Source organism: Brachyhypopomus gauderio, chromosome 12 (assembly GCF_052324685.1).
Source record: "Brachyhypopomus gauderio isolate BG-103 chromosome 12, BGAUD_0.2, whole genome shotgun sequence".
NCBI classification, from domain to species: Eukaryota; Metazoa; Chordata; class Actinopteri; order Gymnotiformes; family Hypopomidae; genus Brachyhypopomus; species Brachyhypopomus gauderio.
The window spans coordinates 3,839,760-3,855,609 of NC_135222.1; the positions used below are offsets into that span (position 1 = coordinate 3,839,760).

General features: G+C 48.0%; 1 protein-coding gene across 5 annotated transcripts in view; it reads right to left on the reverse strand.

Annotated features, from left to right (window-relative positions):
• Positions 1-15,850, reverse strand: part of celf5a (cugbp, Elav-like family member 5a) — a 136,938-nt gene that overhangs the window by 11,999 nt on the left and 109,089 nt on the right. For 2 of the 5 annotated variants that reach the window (XM_077024449.1, XM_077024453.1), the window contains 4 exons: positions 12,644-12,772; positions 11,850-11,929; positions 5,324-5,470; positions 885-1,050 (listed from right to left, as the gene is read on the reverse strand). In XM_077024449.1, coding sequence (XP_076880564.1) covers positions 885-1,050; positions 5,324-5,470; positions 11,850-11,929; positions 12,644-12,772 — 522 coding nt within the window. The remainder of the gene's footprint in view (positions 1-884; positions 1,051-5,323; positions 5,471-11,849; positions 11,930-12,643; positions 12,773-15,850) is intronic. The other 3 variants (XM_077024452.1, XM_077024450.1, XM_077024451.1) reach the window with 3 other exon arrangements.

Sequence of the window (15,850 nt, forward strand, 5' to 3'; positions counted from 1 at the left end):
AACAGAATGAGAACACCTACATGTAACGACACACATGAACGCACTCGGCCTTCGAGCGGGAAAGGTGACTAACAACCATGCATGTCACATTTAATTGGGCCGCTCACCCCTTTCTGAATGTTAATTTGATGTAACATCAAACTCCACACGGACGAGGGGGAGACGCGGCTCTTTAAATGCCCGAGCACATGACCTTATTTAACCAACATGGCACAGCGTCGAAATGTTTTGTGATCCGTCATTTACTTTGTAGCAAAAATGACTTTGTAGTGTATTTATTTAACTCGACGTTACTGGCTATTTTGATGACGTCGGAGAACTCCTAGTGCTGAAGAGCTGACCGGGTAACAGGTGCTATATTTACGTAAGGGCCAAAAAAGCAAAGTTGCATCATCATCATCATCATCAAATTCTCCGTCACTTCTCTCTCTTTTGCATCACATCACAGGGGTTGTGTGATGCACACGGTTGCAGGCCGACCTTCCAGGCCTTCACTCCTAGGGTCAAAAGGTCGATCTGTTCCTGCATTTATCACCCGTATTTTCGAAAATATATAACCAAGTAGAACAAAGTGCATGCTAAGCAGCCCCCTGACCGTAGCGCAGATACGGCAGGCCTCCTGTTCCTTGGCTTCCGGCTTTATTCAGCTCCAGCGCTGGGGGAATGTGAGTGGTTTCACGCTCCCTGTGCTAAAAGCCACCCAATTCGGCTAGTTCAGGGTTGGGTAATTACAGCGTCGAGTTGCGCCGTGTGTGAGTGGAGAATGTCGGAGGGATCCCCAGAGCTGGAGCTGAGCTGAAGCCTCCGGAAGCCAGTTGGTACATGTAAAAGCATCCTCCTCACCCCAGACCCCAAAAGAGAGGAAACGAAGCATGGCTGCTCACCGAGAGTCTGATGAAACTCACCCGACACCGGGGTCATGGGGGCGGGCTGGAGGCTGTTGATGTTGAGCGCCCCCATCTGGTGGATTTGCGTGGCGGGGAAGGCCACGCTGGGTGTCAGGTAGCCGCCATGACTGGCCGCCATTAGGGCCGCCTGCTGCTGCATCAGCTACGTTAGGAGAGAGAGAGAGAGAGAGAGAGAGAGACTTTTACTAAAAAGGAGCAGGCACTATGGTGGGGTGATGGATGGTAGCGATTGATGGGTAGGAGAAAGTGGAGTGGAAAAAGAGAGAAAAATGTGTCAACCTATGTTTAGTGAAAACGTCCATCTTCCCAGTCAGGGAGCTGTCACAAGCCTCTGGAAACGTTTCAGCGGCTGTCGGTCTGACTTTTTCCAATGCAGGAATTGACATGCATATTCTTGTAGTCCTTAAGGGACCTGTGAGTTCACAGCCAAAGAGCTGGATTGTAGTCATCCCTCTATTTCAGACTTCAGAGAATTGATTTCTTCACAGGGGTGATGGAATCTTCCTCTTGTCATTCCTCTTTCACCACGTGGCAGCTCTTGTCAGAAACTCAGAAGCCCTTTTGATATGTATCAAATTGCCTTAATTACCTCATCACCACTGCTGAGAAACTGATCGCAAAAGGAGTCGGGTCGTGGCCCAAAGTTTCAAGGAGAATGTATGGCACTGCAACAATTACCACATCTATAGAGAAAACGGGGGGAAAAAAGAAACGCCTGACAACGAGCTCCGTCTGTGTAGGAATATAACAGTGTAGGTGGTCAAATGGAAGACTCCTATTAAGGCCTATTATTAGTTTAGTCCCCTATTGTGAAACAAATGACGAAAATACCCATCCTGCCACGTTGGCCGGCGATAATCCCAAAGCTTCTCCTCTCCGGCATCGTGCTGGTGACAATATTAGGAGGTGCATGGTGCTGTGCTCTGTACTGTATTTGCATGGAGTCCCTGGATGGGAAAAAGCCAATTATTTTCCCTCAATGCCCCTGTCAGGTAGGCTGAAAGCGGCTGTCCTGCCACCCATAAGCTCTGCCTGCCTCAACCGCACTATCTATTAACTCCTCCTGTCATTTGCATAATTCTATCAATGTGACCAATGAGGATCATCCATTCTGCGGCGAGCAAGATGAATTGAGCTTTTAGGTGAAGAGAGGAGAAACGAACAAGAGGGAGCTAAACAAAAGCTTAACGACACAAGACAAAATATGCATAATGTGTAGAGGGCATCTGGGGGCCATGACAGGTTTGTGTAGTGTAGGGGCAAGATGCATTTAACAAGTTTAGGCCATGGTTAGAATGGTCTCCTCTCTCTCTCTCTCTCTCTCTCTCGCTCTCTCTGTTAGTCTGTCTGCCCTTGCGATCTTGGTGTCGCCGCAATCAGGACCTATTGTGCCCATCTCATTGCCTGAGCCACAGGGCTGAATGGAGCTCACAGAGCTAAGCTGACTGCCGCTAGCCGGATGCCAGTCGCGCTAATGCCCTTTAAAAGCGCGCGGGGGCAGGCCCTGGGCAAGGCGCGCGGCGGCTAGGCCTTCCACATTCGAATTTCTCACCACGCACAGCTTGGCTAATGTCCCTTTTCACGGCAGCCGCCAGATTGCTCCAGATAACAACGCGGCGTTCCGTTCGGTTCTTCAGGAATTAAAACACAGCAAATTGGAGGCTCAAGCATGTAATTATGTCGGGGGGAAGTGGGTAACATCGATTCGTTCATGAGAGAGGAGAAGAACGGAAGGGAGAGGGGGTGGAGACAAAAGCCCGTGGACTGGCGCCGCCGCCGCTGTCTTCAAGACTATTAAAGATCCTCCGAGCTATTCGCTCTTCCCCAAATCCTCTTCATACATTTCTACAACATTTCTTTTACGTTTCCGCTCCTCTCAGACATACAGCAACTCTTCTCTGGGCAAAAACTGGAGCCAAAACCGGCCTTCCACTGCACCTTCACCATCGGGGTCGTATCCGTTCCGTCCTCCGCAAACAGAAGAAGCACCAGAAGTGACATTCTATAGCATCAGGCATCTGTTCGTTTATTTATTTTTTTACTTCACTTTTATTGCCGCCTGTTGGTATTAGCTTCCCCTGGTGCCAGCAGGCAATCACCTCTTTATCACACAGCAATTATCCAGCCAGCCGCCCGCCATGACTCCCACATTTCTGCCGGAAGCTCACGTGTGCCCTCGGAGCCCGGGCCGGCCCAGGAGTTGCGAAGAACCGTGGCGCTGGGCGAAGACCCGTTTACGAGGAGCTCTGGTAAGGAGAGTGAGAGAGGAAGGATTGGAGTAGGATGGGTGTGAAGACCTTGACTGTTAAGTTCCCTGGGCTGGCTGATTATTCTGGTTCTGCTTACACTCTCTGGGTGCGGAGCCCGAGCTCTACAGCTCCACTTGGCTCTGGGTCCAGATTTGGTTTGTTAGTAAAGTGAAGTAAAACCTCAGCACAGTGTACAGTGGGTGTTTGGTATTGAGACGTGTGCCGAGAACCCAAACGTACAGATGGGTCATAAGCTTCAGACAAAGCACTGTGCAGTTAATGTCACAGTGTCTTACAGTTCATTTTACCTCCAAAAATAAAACAAGAGTGATCTTGGTAATCTCCCGCTTTATGGCTGAAGATGTTCTGCCCAACAGGGGGCGATGTTGTGCAATAGGAGTGCAGGCACCAATCCCCCTCCCCTAATGCCAAAAATGAAGATCCCCCTCCTTTGTGAAGGTCTCAGAGTGTCATACGAGTCTAATGCACTCGTCTCTTACAAATGCCATCAAGTAAAAGGGGCATCTCCCGACATCCATGCTTTCATTCAGCTCCCAGAAAAAGGAAAGTGTGCAGATGGGTGCTGGTAGGAAAGGCAGAAGATCAAATGCGGGAGACAAGAGAATAAAAGCTTTTAAAACACATTCACCAGGTCACCTAAAAGCAAACGAACGCATCGCCTCTTTCATCTGGTACGCCGCGCCGCCCTCAGAAGACGGGAAAACCCTAGTTGACATCTGACACGTCTTTCCGTGTCTTTGTGCTCTTGTGTCACAGGCCAACGGTCAGGTAAAGGTGGAAGACGCACCTCAGCCTTCCGGCGCCGTGATGTCAGCGCCGCTGCCCGCCGCCCCTCTAATTCGTGGGTTTTTTTTTTTTTTTTACTATTCCAGGCCCCTCCCCCACCTCCACCACCAGCTTTGACTAAAAATGCAATTTGCTTGCTGTCAACTCACCCCACTAATCCTCTGCACATCTGTGTTTGTGAAGGAGCCTCCTAATTTGCTTGTCCTCGATGGACGTTTCGGAGAGCCAAGTTGCTGGACATATCTGCGTCCTAACGTGTCGCTCTCCTGCCACTGAAGCAGATAGATGTACGGCACTAAGATGAGACGGAGACGAAGCTCCACTAAGTGACACCGGGTGGACAGAAGGCTGACGTTGCCTCAGACCGTAGCTAGGAAGCACGAAGAACCGTGGAGCTAACCGAAAAAAGACCCGAACAACACGTTATGAGCAGTTTACTGCATTAGCCGCGACTCCGCCTCGTAACGCTGAACACCCAGCCGTATCCATTCTACGGCAAATGAATGTTTAAAAAATTTGTTTGCTTGTTTATTTCTTTACATGTTTGTTTGTTTTGTGTCATACTCTCTACAAAGAAGTAAGCAAGTATTCACATTTCTCTGTCAAACTTTGGCATGGGCCATGTGTAATCTCATATAGCGGCGTGTGCCGAGCATGTGGGCAGGCGGTCTGTCTGGAACACTGAGGCATGTCGACAGTGTCAGAACCGGAGAGTTGCACACTGCACGCAGCTCTGACACGCCAGATAAAGTCAGCGCCTACCTGTAGGAGTCACGACTGCCTGCCAGTCCCGCACTCTTGCATTCCCCCACGTTTCCCATGAACAACCGAGCATTTCATGAATTGTAATGAGGGTAGGGTTATTATCTTTTTTTTTTCTCCACTAGAGGAAACAGGCCTGGTAATTATTGTAGGCCTGTCCAATTGTAATTTTCACATGGCCTTCTATATGTCTATGACGTGAAAATGAGTGTGACGTATACGGTCACAATAAACCATGTCGGATTCCCAAGTTAGTCCTAATTATCTGCCAATAAATACACAAATGAAGGTTTACAAGCCTATTCCAAGTATAGAACACACATACTAGGCGACTGAAACTCTGACAGGCACGACACAGAGCACCTCAATCTCCTAATTCCCCTTTCTCTTCCTTTCATCCAAAGGATCTTAGCGTGAGGGGCTAAAAATACTCGGACGCCTCTCTGACGGAATCCTCTGCGTCATTCCGGGCCGGTCGTGAGTGGAGGAGGCGCGGAAAGGGAGCGCGTGGGCAGAACCTGAGTCGGACCTGAAGGAGGACCGCGGGAGCGTGGGTGGGGATGAGGCGAAGGCCACAGTCTGCTCGGAGGGACTCACCGCGTGCGCGTAGCTGCTGTAGGCACTGAAGGGCAGAGCGATTGCCGGGTTAAAGATGCCGAACTGACCCACCATCTGCTGCATGCGCCGGATGGTGCGCTCCTTGTCCGTGTCAGCAAATTTGACCACCAGGCTGGACGAGGCACCCTGGAGGAAGGGCAGAAGAAGAGAGAGGGGCCACGTTACATTTAAGGCCTGCTTTATAAGTCACGTTACATTTAAGCCCTGCTTTATAAATCACGTTACATTTAAGCCCAGCTTTATAAGTCATGTTACATTTAACGCCTGCTTTATAAGTTGCATTACATTTAACCCCTGCTTTATAAGTCACATTACATTTAACCCGTTCTATAAGTCACGTTACATTTAACTCATGCTTTATAAGTCATGTGTCCGAGTTTACCTTTAATAATAGTGTTTAATAATAAACAGGGCAGTTTGGGCAACTGACATGTCCAGTTTTTTTTGTGCAGATTTCTCATTGGTCATATTAATCATACAGACAAAAATGGTTCAGTAGTAAACTTCCCAGCTACAAATACAAGTAAAGAAAAATTACACGGTGGTGAAAAAGAGCTGAAGATGAAACGTGATGATTTTGTACGTACAAAAAACTTTCTATATATTTGGTTGTCTTTTTTTTTTTAAGTCGAATCTTACAGGCAAAACACATTCGACCACAAACATGCAACAATGTAACCTTTAGGGTATTAGACTGATACACCGATACACACTGTTGCTCATCCTGACCCCTCCATAGCTTCTTAAGTCCTTACCTGATAGAGCTCAACACTGTTTTTGAAAAGTCAAGCGGATTAGCGAACGTGTGCAGTTCCAGCTTGAGACTGACATGTGCAGCGCCGGGCATGTCTGACCTTGGACAGATGTCTGCTAAGCCCGTCACTTTCATTCTCAGCCGTGATGCCCGGCCTGTTTGCGTGAGCATCTCGTACAGTAATTGTGCGCCTCCCACGGATTTGACTCGACCTTTCGTCGAGAGCAGGTCACAGCTAATCAATCATGGTCCCGAGGAGTCGGTGCAAAATTGCAGAAGGGGAAAAGGATGTGGGCTGGAGTTCAGGGTGGCGTCTGCTTTGTGGAGGAAGGACACCAGCAAAGAAGTATGGAGGTCAAGAAGAAACATGAAGAGGAACACAGGTGAGTTGGGAATAAGAATGTGTATGTGTGTGTGTGTGTACATTATTTATTTAGTATTTGTTCCCACCTGTCATGTCTTTGTTTTGTATCCCATGTGCTTTTCTTATTTCTTCAGTTCGCCACGCCTTTTCGTTAATCTCCCTTGGTTATTAGTTTCAAGTTCTCCTAGTTTACTGGATTTTGTTAGTTTGAGTACATACACATCTTGTTTTCAGTCATTGTTTGTGGGTCAATCTTTTCCTTTTCTTGTATCCTGTTTGTTTGGTATAGTATATTATCTCATGAGATTTATATTGGTAAGGTGACCACGGACAGTCCTAGTATCCTAGATCTAGGATTAGCTCCTCATAAACCATCTCAGAGTGTGCAGTCGCCTCCTAATTCTACACCATCACAGAACTGGGAGTGTTAAACCCTGGACATCCTTCCTGTTTATATTGCTATAAACAAATCCTGACTTTAAAAGATACAGCTTTGTCTATTTCAACCAAAATGTTTTAACATGTCGGATGAACATGCGTGGTATGATCTTTTTGTCACAATTTTTGCTTTTTTGAGACCCCACTGAAAGGCTGGAGGTTGGCAGTAATCTGGCAGGGCAGGAAGACATCAGCCAAGATGAGACACCTGCTGAGATGGATCTGAGCCTGTCAATAGCCACTGGGAGGAAGGGGGGAGGATGGGGGCAAAGGCAACCTGGGGCTGTCCTGGGGGGGAGGTGTTGGTGGGAGAGTGTGCTACATGGCTGTGGTGCACATGGTTTGTGCCCAAGGCCAGCACAAGGCTCCTCTGACTCCTCCCACAGAGATGCCCCAGCAGGGGCGGAGAACATACTCATCACGTCTCGTCCAGCAGAGGCGGAGAACATACCGATCACGTCTCGTCTACAGCTTCAGGGACTTCCTCTCCGGACTCCGCGCCTTACCTTCTGTACGTTGAGCTAGCTGTGACCGCTTCGGCTGGAATGCTTGGAAAAACATCGGAGGGAGAGAGAAAGGCGCTTTCTGCTCTGCACAGCTCATCTTTACACTTCTTTACTCTTCTTTACTCTTCTCCAGGGTAAGGAAGGATAGTTAAGTTAGTTCATCTAGAAACTGGCTACTGCATCAGACTTCTGTGCTCATGAGGGTCAGGACCCACACTTGTCCATTCTCAACTCCACAACTTCTTATTTTCTCCAGAGTTTCTTTAATCTTCTCTGCTCTTTACACCAGCACAAGGCCTCACAGCACTACAAGGCCTTATCTTGTGTTGCTCCAATTTTTATCACCAAATCTGTTAAAATGATTGCTGGGTGTAACTCCAGGGGAGCCAGTCAGAGAGCAGGACTGGAATACCAAAATGATCCTCATATTCAACCAATGAGGCATTCTGAAACAGTCCAGGCCTGACTGTTCAAGTAATGAGAAATTGAGTAGTAATATTTACTTTCCATGACTTTCCATTCCATTATTAAACCTTTCTATCCTCAGTGTCGAACTCGAAGGTTGTTCAGCTACTGAACATAATCATCAGGTATTAAATTGCCTGCGAGCTGTGCTACAGTTTTAAACGCAGTACATTACTTTGGCCGTACGCAGGAACCATGGCATTATATTATGTATAATAACGAATGTGGAATTACCTTCTCTGTGTTCATATGACCGAAGGACTGAAAACATGAGAGATCAGATACACACTGGGAGTTCAGTCTGAGAGGTTTCCTAAATATGTTCTTGTCACTGTAGCGTACTACATTGTTTAAAATGCTAATCAGGCTCAGAAACAGGTACTTGGTAACCTTCCAGAGATGTGAAGGTTAGATATAATGTCATGTTTTGGCACAACGGAGTTTGCCTCGAAATGCGAAAATCCGCTGATAGCATTAGGCATTTCCCCCCCCCCCCTGTACGCTTACTGTCACTCAGCAAGGATAACATTAATATCAGGACTGCTCATGCTGAGAAAGAGAGAGAGAGAGAGAGAGAGAGGGAGAGAGAGAGGGAGAGAGAGAGGTAAGTGAACTATGAAGTAAAGCTGTCATTAAATTTTAAGCCGCCAAGCGACTGGGAGAATTCCCACTAGCTGTGGGCTCGGAGAAGCAGATTCATGGGAGAAAGAGTGAGAATAAAAACGTGCCGTTGTTCTATAGAGGGGAAAGAGGAGAAGAGATGGGTCCCGGTCTCAAACAGAGGAGTACGACTTAACGCGACGCCCTTGGACAAGGGCACCGTGGTCCTCCTCAAGCCCAAGAGGTGTCCGCGCGAATGACAGACATAAAGAAGCTAACCATGCTATATATACACTTGCTGTCCTCTTACATAACTGCTGTCGTCCCATAAAACCGAGGCTGGGTCGTCTCTCGAGTACCACAACCGTGTGCTTGTCACTTGTGACGCGATCCATACGGCTGTGGAGTGGAAGCTTTCACCTTTATATCACTGACAGGGGGGTTTACGAGTTTTATGTGACAGCTAAACATGAGAATGACTGACAAACGGTCACATTAAAAAGGATAATTTTATGTCTATTACATTATGTTATTACTAGGATTCCCCAGCATCACAGTCATTTTTTTTTTTGCATTTTTGTCGACAATTACATGAATGTTATTGAATAAATGGATTCTGGGTGTTCATGTCTGAACAGAATGGGAAAACGTCCTTACATAATAAAGAAGCAAATTAATAATGAAAAAAATTGAATTAGAATTACATAGTAAAGGACATAATATATAATAATAAATGATAATAAATAATAAATGTTTTTTATATGTAGTACAGTGCTTATTCATTGTTTTTTTCTTAATCATCACACAACATTTTTGCTGCATTATTTAGGGACAATTTTCTAGGTAAAGTAAATAAATAAATAAACAACAAAAATCAACCCATCAATACCCATTATTAGTGTGGTCCAGATATTCCATTAAAACTTTAAATGAGTATGCAGTTTCAGTGAAAGAAATACTTCCCTGCACACTGTTAATGCATCTTTGTTGGGGGCGTGCCTTCTACCACACACAGCAGATTGTAATATCAGATAGCTTTTGCAGCTGGGATTGGCTGCCTGTGTTTGTTAAGATAGGGCCAATCCCTAAAGCATATTCTTGGTTGGAAATGAGAGGTCAGAGTTGCATGACCTCAACCTTCTCAGAGTGTAATGCTGTCCCAGGACGTCCGTTGTACAAGGCCCTTCTAGAAGCATAGCAATTTGCTTTACAGCATAGGGGTGTAAATTTTTAATTGCGCCACGTCCAAAGTGTGACAGAAGAGCAAAGGAGAGATGGGGGGAGAGGGGGCACGTGGGGAAGGGGGGGAGAGGGGGCACGTGGGGAAGGGGGGGGGGGGGGGGGCGTGTCTGGAATAGAGATCTTGTTAAGACCAGTCATCTGACCTGACCTGTCACTGACACACGCACACACATGCACTCAAACACACACCTACACGCGCACACACTCACGTGCATTGAGTTACAGTCACATCAAGTCATGAAACACCCAAATGCATTCAGCTGAGCTTCGTGAGCTGGAAAATCAGATCACTGTGTGTGGCCAGACAGGTGAGCAGTGTGTGTGTGTGTGTGTGTGTGTGTGTGTGTGTGTGTGTGTGTGTGTGTGTGTGTGTGTGCGTGTGCGTGTGTGTGTGTGTGCGTTTCCATAAATATAATGCACAGAGAGAGGGGCTGTGTGGCGTTATACCAGAGGGACGTGACCTCCGCGTGAGAGGATTCTGCCTCCGTGAGCTACAGCCTTTGCAGGCCGAGCGCTTCAATGTCAAGGCTGTCCAGCTCACCGGCTTTAGACATTCAGACTCTTCGTGTTCACATAAAAAAAAAATAATTCTCTTTCTGTTCACATTGCAGCTCCTAATGATTCTGGACTAGGGCCTCCAAGTGACTGGAAGCTTGGTGCAGTCGCAAGGGGCTCGGGTCGGGGGTGGAGTTTAGATGTTGGGCTGTGCTGCTGTGTGAAGGCTGATGTTTTCCCCTGGACTGCCTCTAGGGCAAGTGCTTGGGGTAAACAGCTCCCCCGCACCGGGCCGGGTCTGGCGTGCACAAGAGCGGGTCAAGCATCTCTCTCCACAGCACCCAGAACCTGGGAGAAGATCCTGATAAGGGATTATATGATGAATTCACTCAACAATGCTACACGCATGTTCAATACAGATGTCCTTACAAAGGCTCTGTCTTTCTCTCTCTCTCTCTCTCTTTCTCTCTCTCTCCCTCTCCCTCCCTCTCTCTCCCCCTCTCAGCATCACTCTTTCTTTGCCCCCTGCTTATACGGCGATGAATAATTCACCAGCCGATTTGGTGAAAGGTGAGGTAAACAAGTCTATTGCCTAATATCCCGGGAGGATGGAGAGAAGCAAGCTGTGCGGGGAGGGTGTGTGTGTGTGTGTGTGTGTGTGTGTGAGAGAGAGAGACAGAAAGGAGTGTGAGAGATAGGGGGTAGGTATATCTATACACATACACACCACGACTCAGTGTGCTGCACTGTTCTGTGCCCATGAACTGCACTTATAGTGGCCTCGGTGTCACACCAAAAGATAATGGCACACCCCTCAGTGTTTCTCTCTCTCCCTCCATTTCACTCACTTCATTTCTTTTTTCTGTAGTTCTTTTTGTATTTGAATGAGCTTGACAGCCGTGTCCGTAGCGTTTGTCTTTTGTTCTCTCTCTCTCTCCCTCTAAAGCCACACACACAGTGGAACGCCGCGCACATTGAGAGTAGCAGGTTCTGTCACCAGCAGGAGGGCGTTTTTAAAAGCGAGAGTTTCCAGGTCTGCCTCAGAATGCTGAACAAAGTGTGTGAAACTGCACTGCTCTGTGATTCAGCCAGGCCGGGCCTGAACAGCAGGTTTTTCGCAACTCAGCGTCCAGCCCTGCGACTGATGGGCACACACCGACGTGTGGACCATGCACCTGTTCCACAAAGTGGCTAGCGGCCAACTGTGCAGCTAAGAGGATCACAACACCATCGCCCTTCATCGCGGGATTACTGTGACGTCACGACACACACAGCAAAGGAAGCCAGTGTATAAGTGCTGTGTGTGTGAGTGAGGTCATCACAAGATGGCCTTCATTTAAAAGTGTTTCCTACATGATCTTTCTAGAGTTTCACTTGTATATCAGAATTACTTTTAATTACTTTTCAATGGGGGATTTGTTTACTGTAGTATGGGTTGTTGTCACCACTGGATAATCGATTTCTCCCATGATACATTTCAAGTTAATTTCTTATTTATGAATGACAAAATGCACACCAATATTTTTAGGGGCAGTGTTACATCAGGACTTTGTGTATTGTAAGAAATGTATAGACAACTCCAGACCATGGACTCCAGAGCAGAGAGTCAGAATGGGGCGGACGGAAAGAGGGCATACTCACCGGCATAGTCTGGCTGCCATGCAGAGCACTGATTGCAGACTGAGCCTCAGCATGTGTGGAGAACTTAACAAAGGCACAGCCTAAACGTACACGTACACACACAAACACACACAAAGTAAACATTACGATGAGGCAAAGGAGCACAGTGATGTATTGTAGAGCTCCAGGCCCTGTACTCTGTCCTCCACTCCTTGGGGAAAGCATGCTAGTTAGCGCCACATGCTAGTTAGCGGCTAGGTCTATGAATACTAAACACATGGAAAACCTCTTATTATTTTGACTGATAAGTGATAGCTCATTTGTTAGCAAGTCCCTTAATAACACACTGAGGCGTGTTTAATGTGGGTAAGAGGTTGCATCATAGAGATGCGCAGGAACGGTTGACTTGCTTATTTCTTCAGTGCCAGCCTTCTTCATAATCTTTGGAGAAATTGGGAATTATTTATTCCTCTCGTCCAAAAGAGCTACTCCCTTAGCTGGGGAAATAATCTTGCAGCAATTTTCATAAGCACTGGCATGGGGAAAACTACAACTCCCACAGTGCTTTGCTAAATGTCAGGCTATATGAGTGTCTAACAGTGTCCCTAAAGCCTCAGTGGGCAATAAATGGAGTCTGCAGAAATAAATAAATAAAATAATAACTGTCTGATATGCACTTATGCGTCTCTTACAGCTACTACATGTCCCTTGTGGAGATTGTTTGTGTAACAAGACATTTTTTTAAAGCCAAATAACTGTGGCTGGCAGGCCTCGCTTCAACTGTCATTACGTACTGGCAAAAAAAATGATCCTACCTTTGCTGTTTCCATCAGGACCTCTTAGCACGGTGCACTCCTCGATGACTCCGTAGGGCTCAAACAGGCGATAGACGTCCTCCTCCGTCTGTTGTTTGTTCAGCATCCCCACAAACAGCTTCCTGTCTTCTGAAACAAAGAACAAACACAGTGTGAGACCCCCGCCTCCCGTCTCCTGCAGCATCGTTAGGAGACCGGCCCGACGCCGCATGGCATTCTGGACCACAGCCACCGGCTGAAATCAGGCATCTCTTCGGCCTGGCCCGTTTAGCTCACCGAGCAGAGCCGCAGCGGTCGTCCTTGCCCAAGCCAAGTCCGTTCGTTTTAATTTGGTCGATAATTGGGTTCAATCCCCCCACCCCCATCCCGATGACGGCGGGCAGGGCTGGCATGGCGGGAGCGCGCTACTGCACTGCGTGCGCCAGGGCAGCGGGCAGGGGCAGACCGCCGTGAGCACGTGCTGCGTTCTCTGCCCTTCAGCAGGGGGCAGCAGACACACCGCCGCTCAGCTGCTACTGACCTTGGATTTCACTGTGTAGCCTATTTACTTCCCAGTCACTTTGCCCTAAAACTGTGTTCAGATTGTGCTGATATAGTATGTTCGGTGTATTTTCCGTTCACGCCAAAGAATAACAGAGATGAAATTACGCAGTTTTTGCTGGTGAGGTTTCCACTAGGGATTTCTTTTATCAGCGGTACTATGAATACTTACTTCTATAGGTCATACAGACAAATCAAGTTAGCAAATCTGTACGAGGAAGCCTGTGGGAGGTCTAAAATAAATATGAAATCGGATGAAAATAACTACCAACAGTACGAGAGCTGAGCTAATGCCTGAGTGTTGAACCAGCTTTCCCAGAATGCCCTGGGGTCCTACGCGCCCACTGTATCGATATTCCTGCTACGGGCGGTCGTGCTGGTGAAAGCAGGCCACCTCCGTGGCTGCAGGGCCTGTCACGGGCCTCCAGAAGAACCCGGACTGCGGGAGCTGCGTCTGGGCCGGCCTGGCTCTGGCTGCCATGTGTTTATCGTTTGTGGCAGGATCAGAGGGTGCGTATCAAAACAGAGGCGATGCATCGTGACATCTGTCACGGTGGATCGGGGAGCACTTATCTGAAAGAAAACAGGGCTCTGGACCGGAAAATAAAAGGCTAAGACGGTCCTGCTCCGCACCCGGAGGGGATGTGCCAATCTCGAGGGCTGGCTGTTGTTCCGGGTCCGAACCCAGATGCTCAGCCCTGCCATTCCTCTTCTCCACCCAAGGACCACCCCACCCTGTGTTCTGCTTCACACTCAGTCTTCGACGTCCAGCTGTAGTCATGCCTGGATTAAAGCACGCTGCTGGCCTATATGAATCTCACGCCGTTGCTCTCAGGGATTACAACGACACTCATGCGTCCTCTGCCTTTAAAACGACGTCCATGGCTGTCCTCCTCGTCTGAAACACGGCCCGCTCGGAAATCCCACCCAGCCCGAAGAGAGTGGCGTTCATGTGAGAGCATGCCAGACCTCCACAGAGCTTAAAGCAGGAAACAAGGTAAAAGCCTGGGATCCAGTTAGGGATCTCCTGCAACAAACCATCACCACGGGACCTTCAGAGTCACACAGCCCCCCTGACACGTCAGCGCATATGCACACGGATGCATGCATGTGCACACGTGCGTGTGCCCACATCCACACGTGCCTCGAATTCTCTCTGATGAATAAACCAGCACATTTGGGGAGTCCAATTTGGTGCTAGAGTAAATGTTGCATTTAGAAACTGAACAGCGTGTGCTGCAAATCTGTGTAATGGAATATATAGAAGTAAGGAAGCATCGGGTGATGGATCATTTTCTGTTACGGCCATTTTTACACAACACATTTTAATGCAACTTGTGTAACATCATAAATAATCAGATTCTCGTTCTCCCTGTTGGATGTACTGCACTTTGTTCCTGCAGCACAGTGCCACAAAAGTGCTCTCCACTTCTATCTCGCTTCTAATTGGTTGGAGCTGTGCGTATTTGCATAGTTTCCCCCGCCAGTGTCCTTGATTCTGGGCACAGCCCCACCAGCTAAGGTGCGGCATCCCGGAATTACACCCATCAAGCCTCATCACTCTCACCTGCCGTTGCGAGTTTCGTTTAATACATTGCGGACTGAGTCGCGGAACGACGAGCCGAGGTCGCGTGTCTCGGGGAATTTAGGGTCCTCTGACACATGAGTGACCTCCATTCTTATTTGTTTACTTTCAAAAATGGCGATCCCTATTGCATCAGTCATTTCAGCATCTGCTGTGGGATCTGCGGAAAGGTGCAGCGGAGAGCTGTGACACAGTAAATAATGCACCAGGTGACTGGAGAGTTGGACACAATCTGCAGGTAAAAGCCAACAGGTTTCCAGAGGCTGGTCTGGTCATGTGTTTATCATGAGCAGACTGAGTACATGCTAGGACCTGACTACCGAAGGCTGTTGGAGACAATCTTTGGGGATTTAATCATTAAAACACACACACGCGCGCGCGCGCGCACACACACACACACACACACACACACACACACACACAAGTGAAAGACATTAGACTGCCACTGAAAAGCGTTTGGCTGTATTTCAGAATATATGAAGCCATTTTTGTCCATCTAAAAACCCCCGGGGATATTCTTAGAACCTCGTGCCATATCACGGGACATTTCGAAATTTCTCATAAGGTGTGCGGGGCAGCGTGGAGGCGCCTGTGTGGCGGGAGAGCGCGACCGTCCCATGTGAAGAGCCGCGTGAGGCAGAAAGAGCGCGAGCCATTAGCGCCGTCCGCGGCGAGCCGCTCCAAGAAAGGCGCTCCTGCATGCGAGATGCCGTTACTATGACGACCGCTCACAGCGAGCTGTCACTCACTGTTTGCGAGTCTAGGTAAGGAGGGCGGTGGGAGAGCTATTATTCATCAGCTGTCACGGTCCGAGTGTAAATTCCACGGAAATACGGAGAAAGTAGCAAACAACGTTAGCATCTTGATGAAGGGGGGGTAACACTACAAATATTTGGGAGCATTCGGCTGCATAATGGACAAAATAGCACCGCTACGGAGGAGGAAGTGTGACCAAGAGTTTGCTGCCGTGTGTTGCCACGAATGTGTGACCCTCTGCACCAATTAAAATAACACAGCACGTAGACCTCCATCACGTAACCGCATATAAACAAACAGACATTAGGGGGTGATACTAATTAACC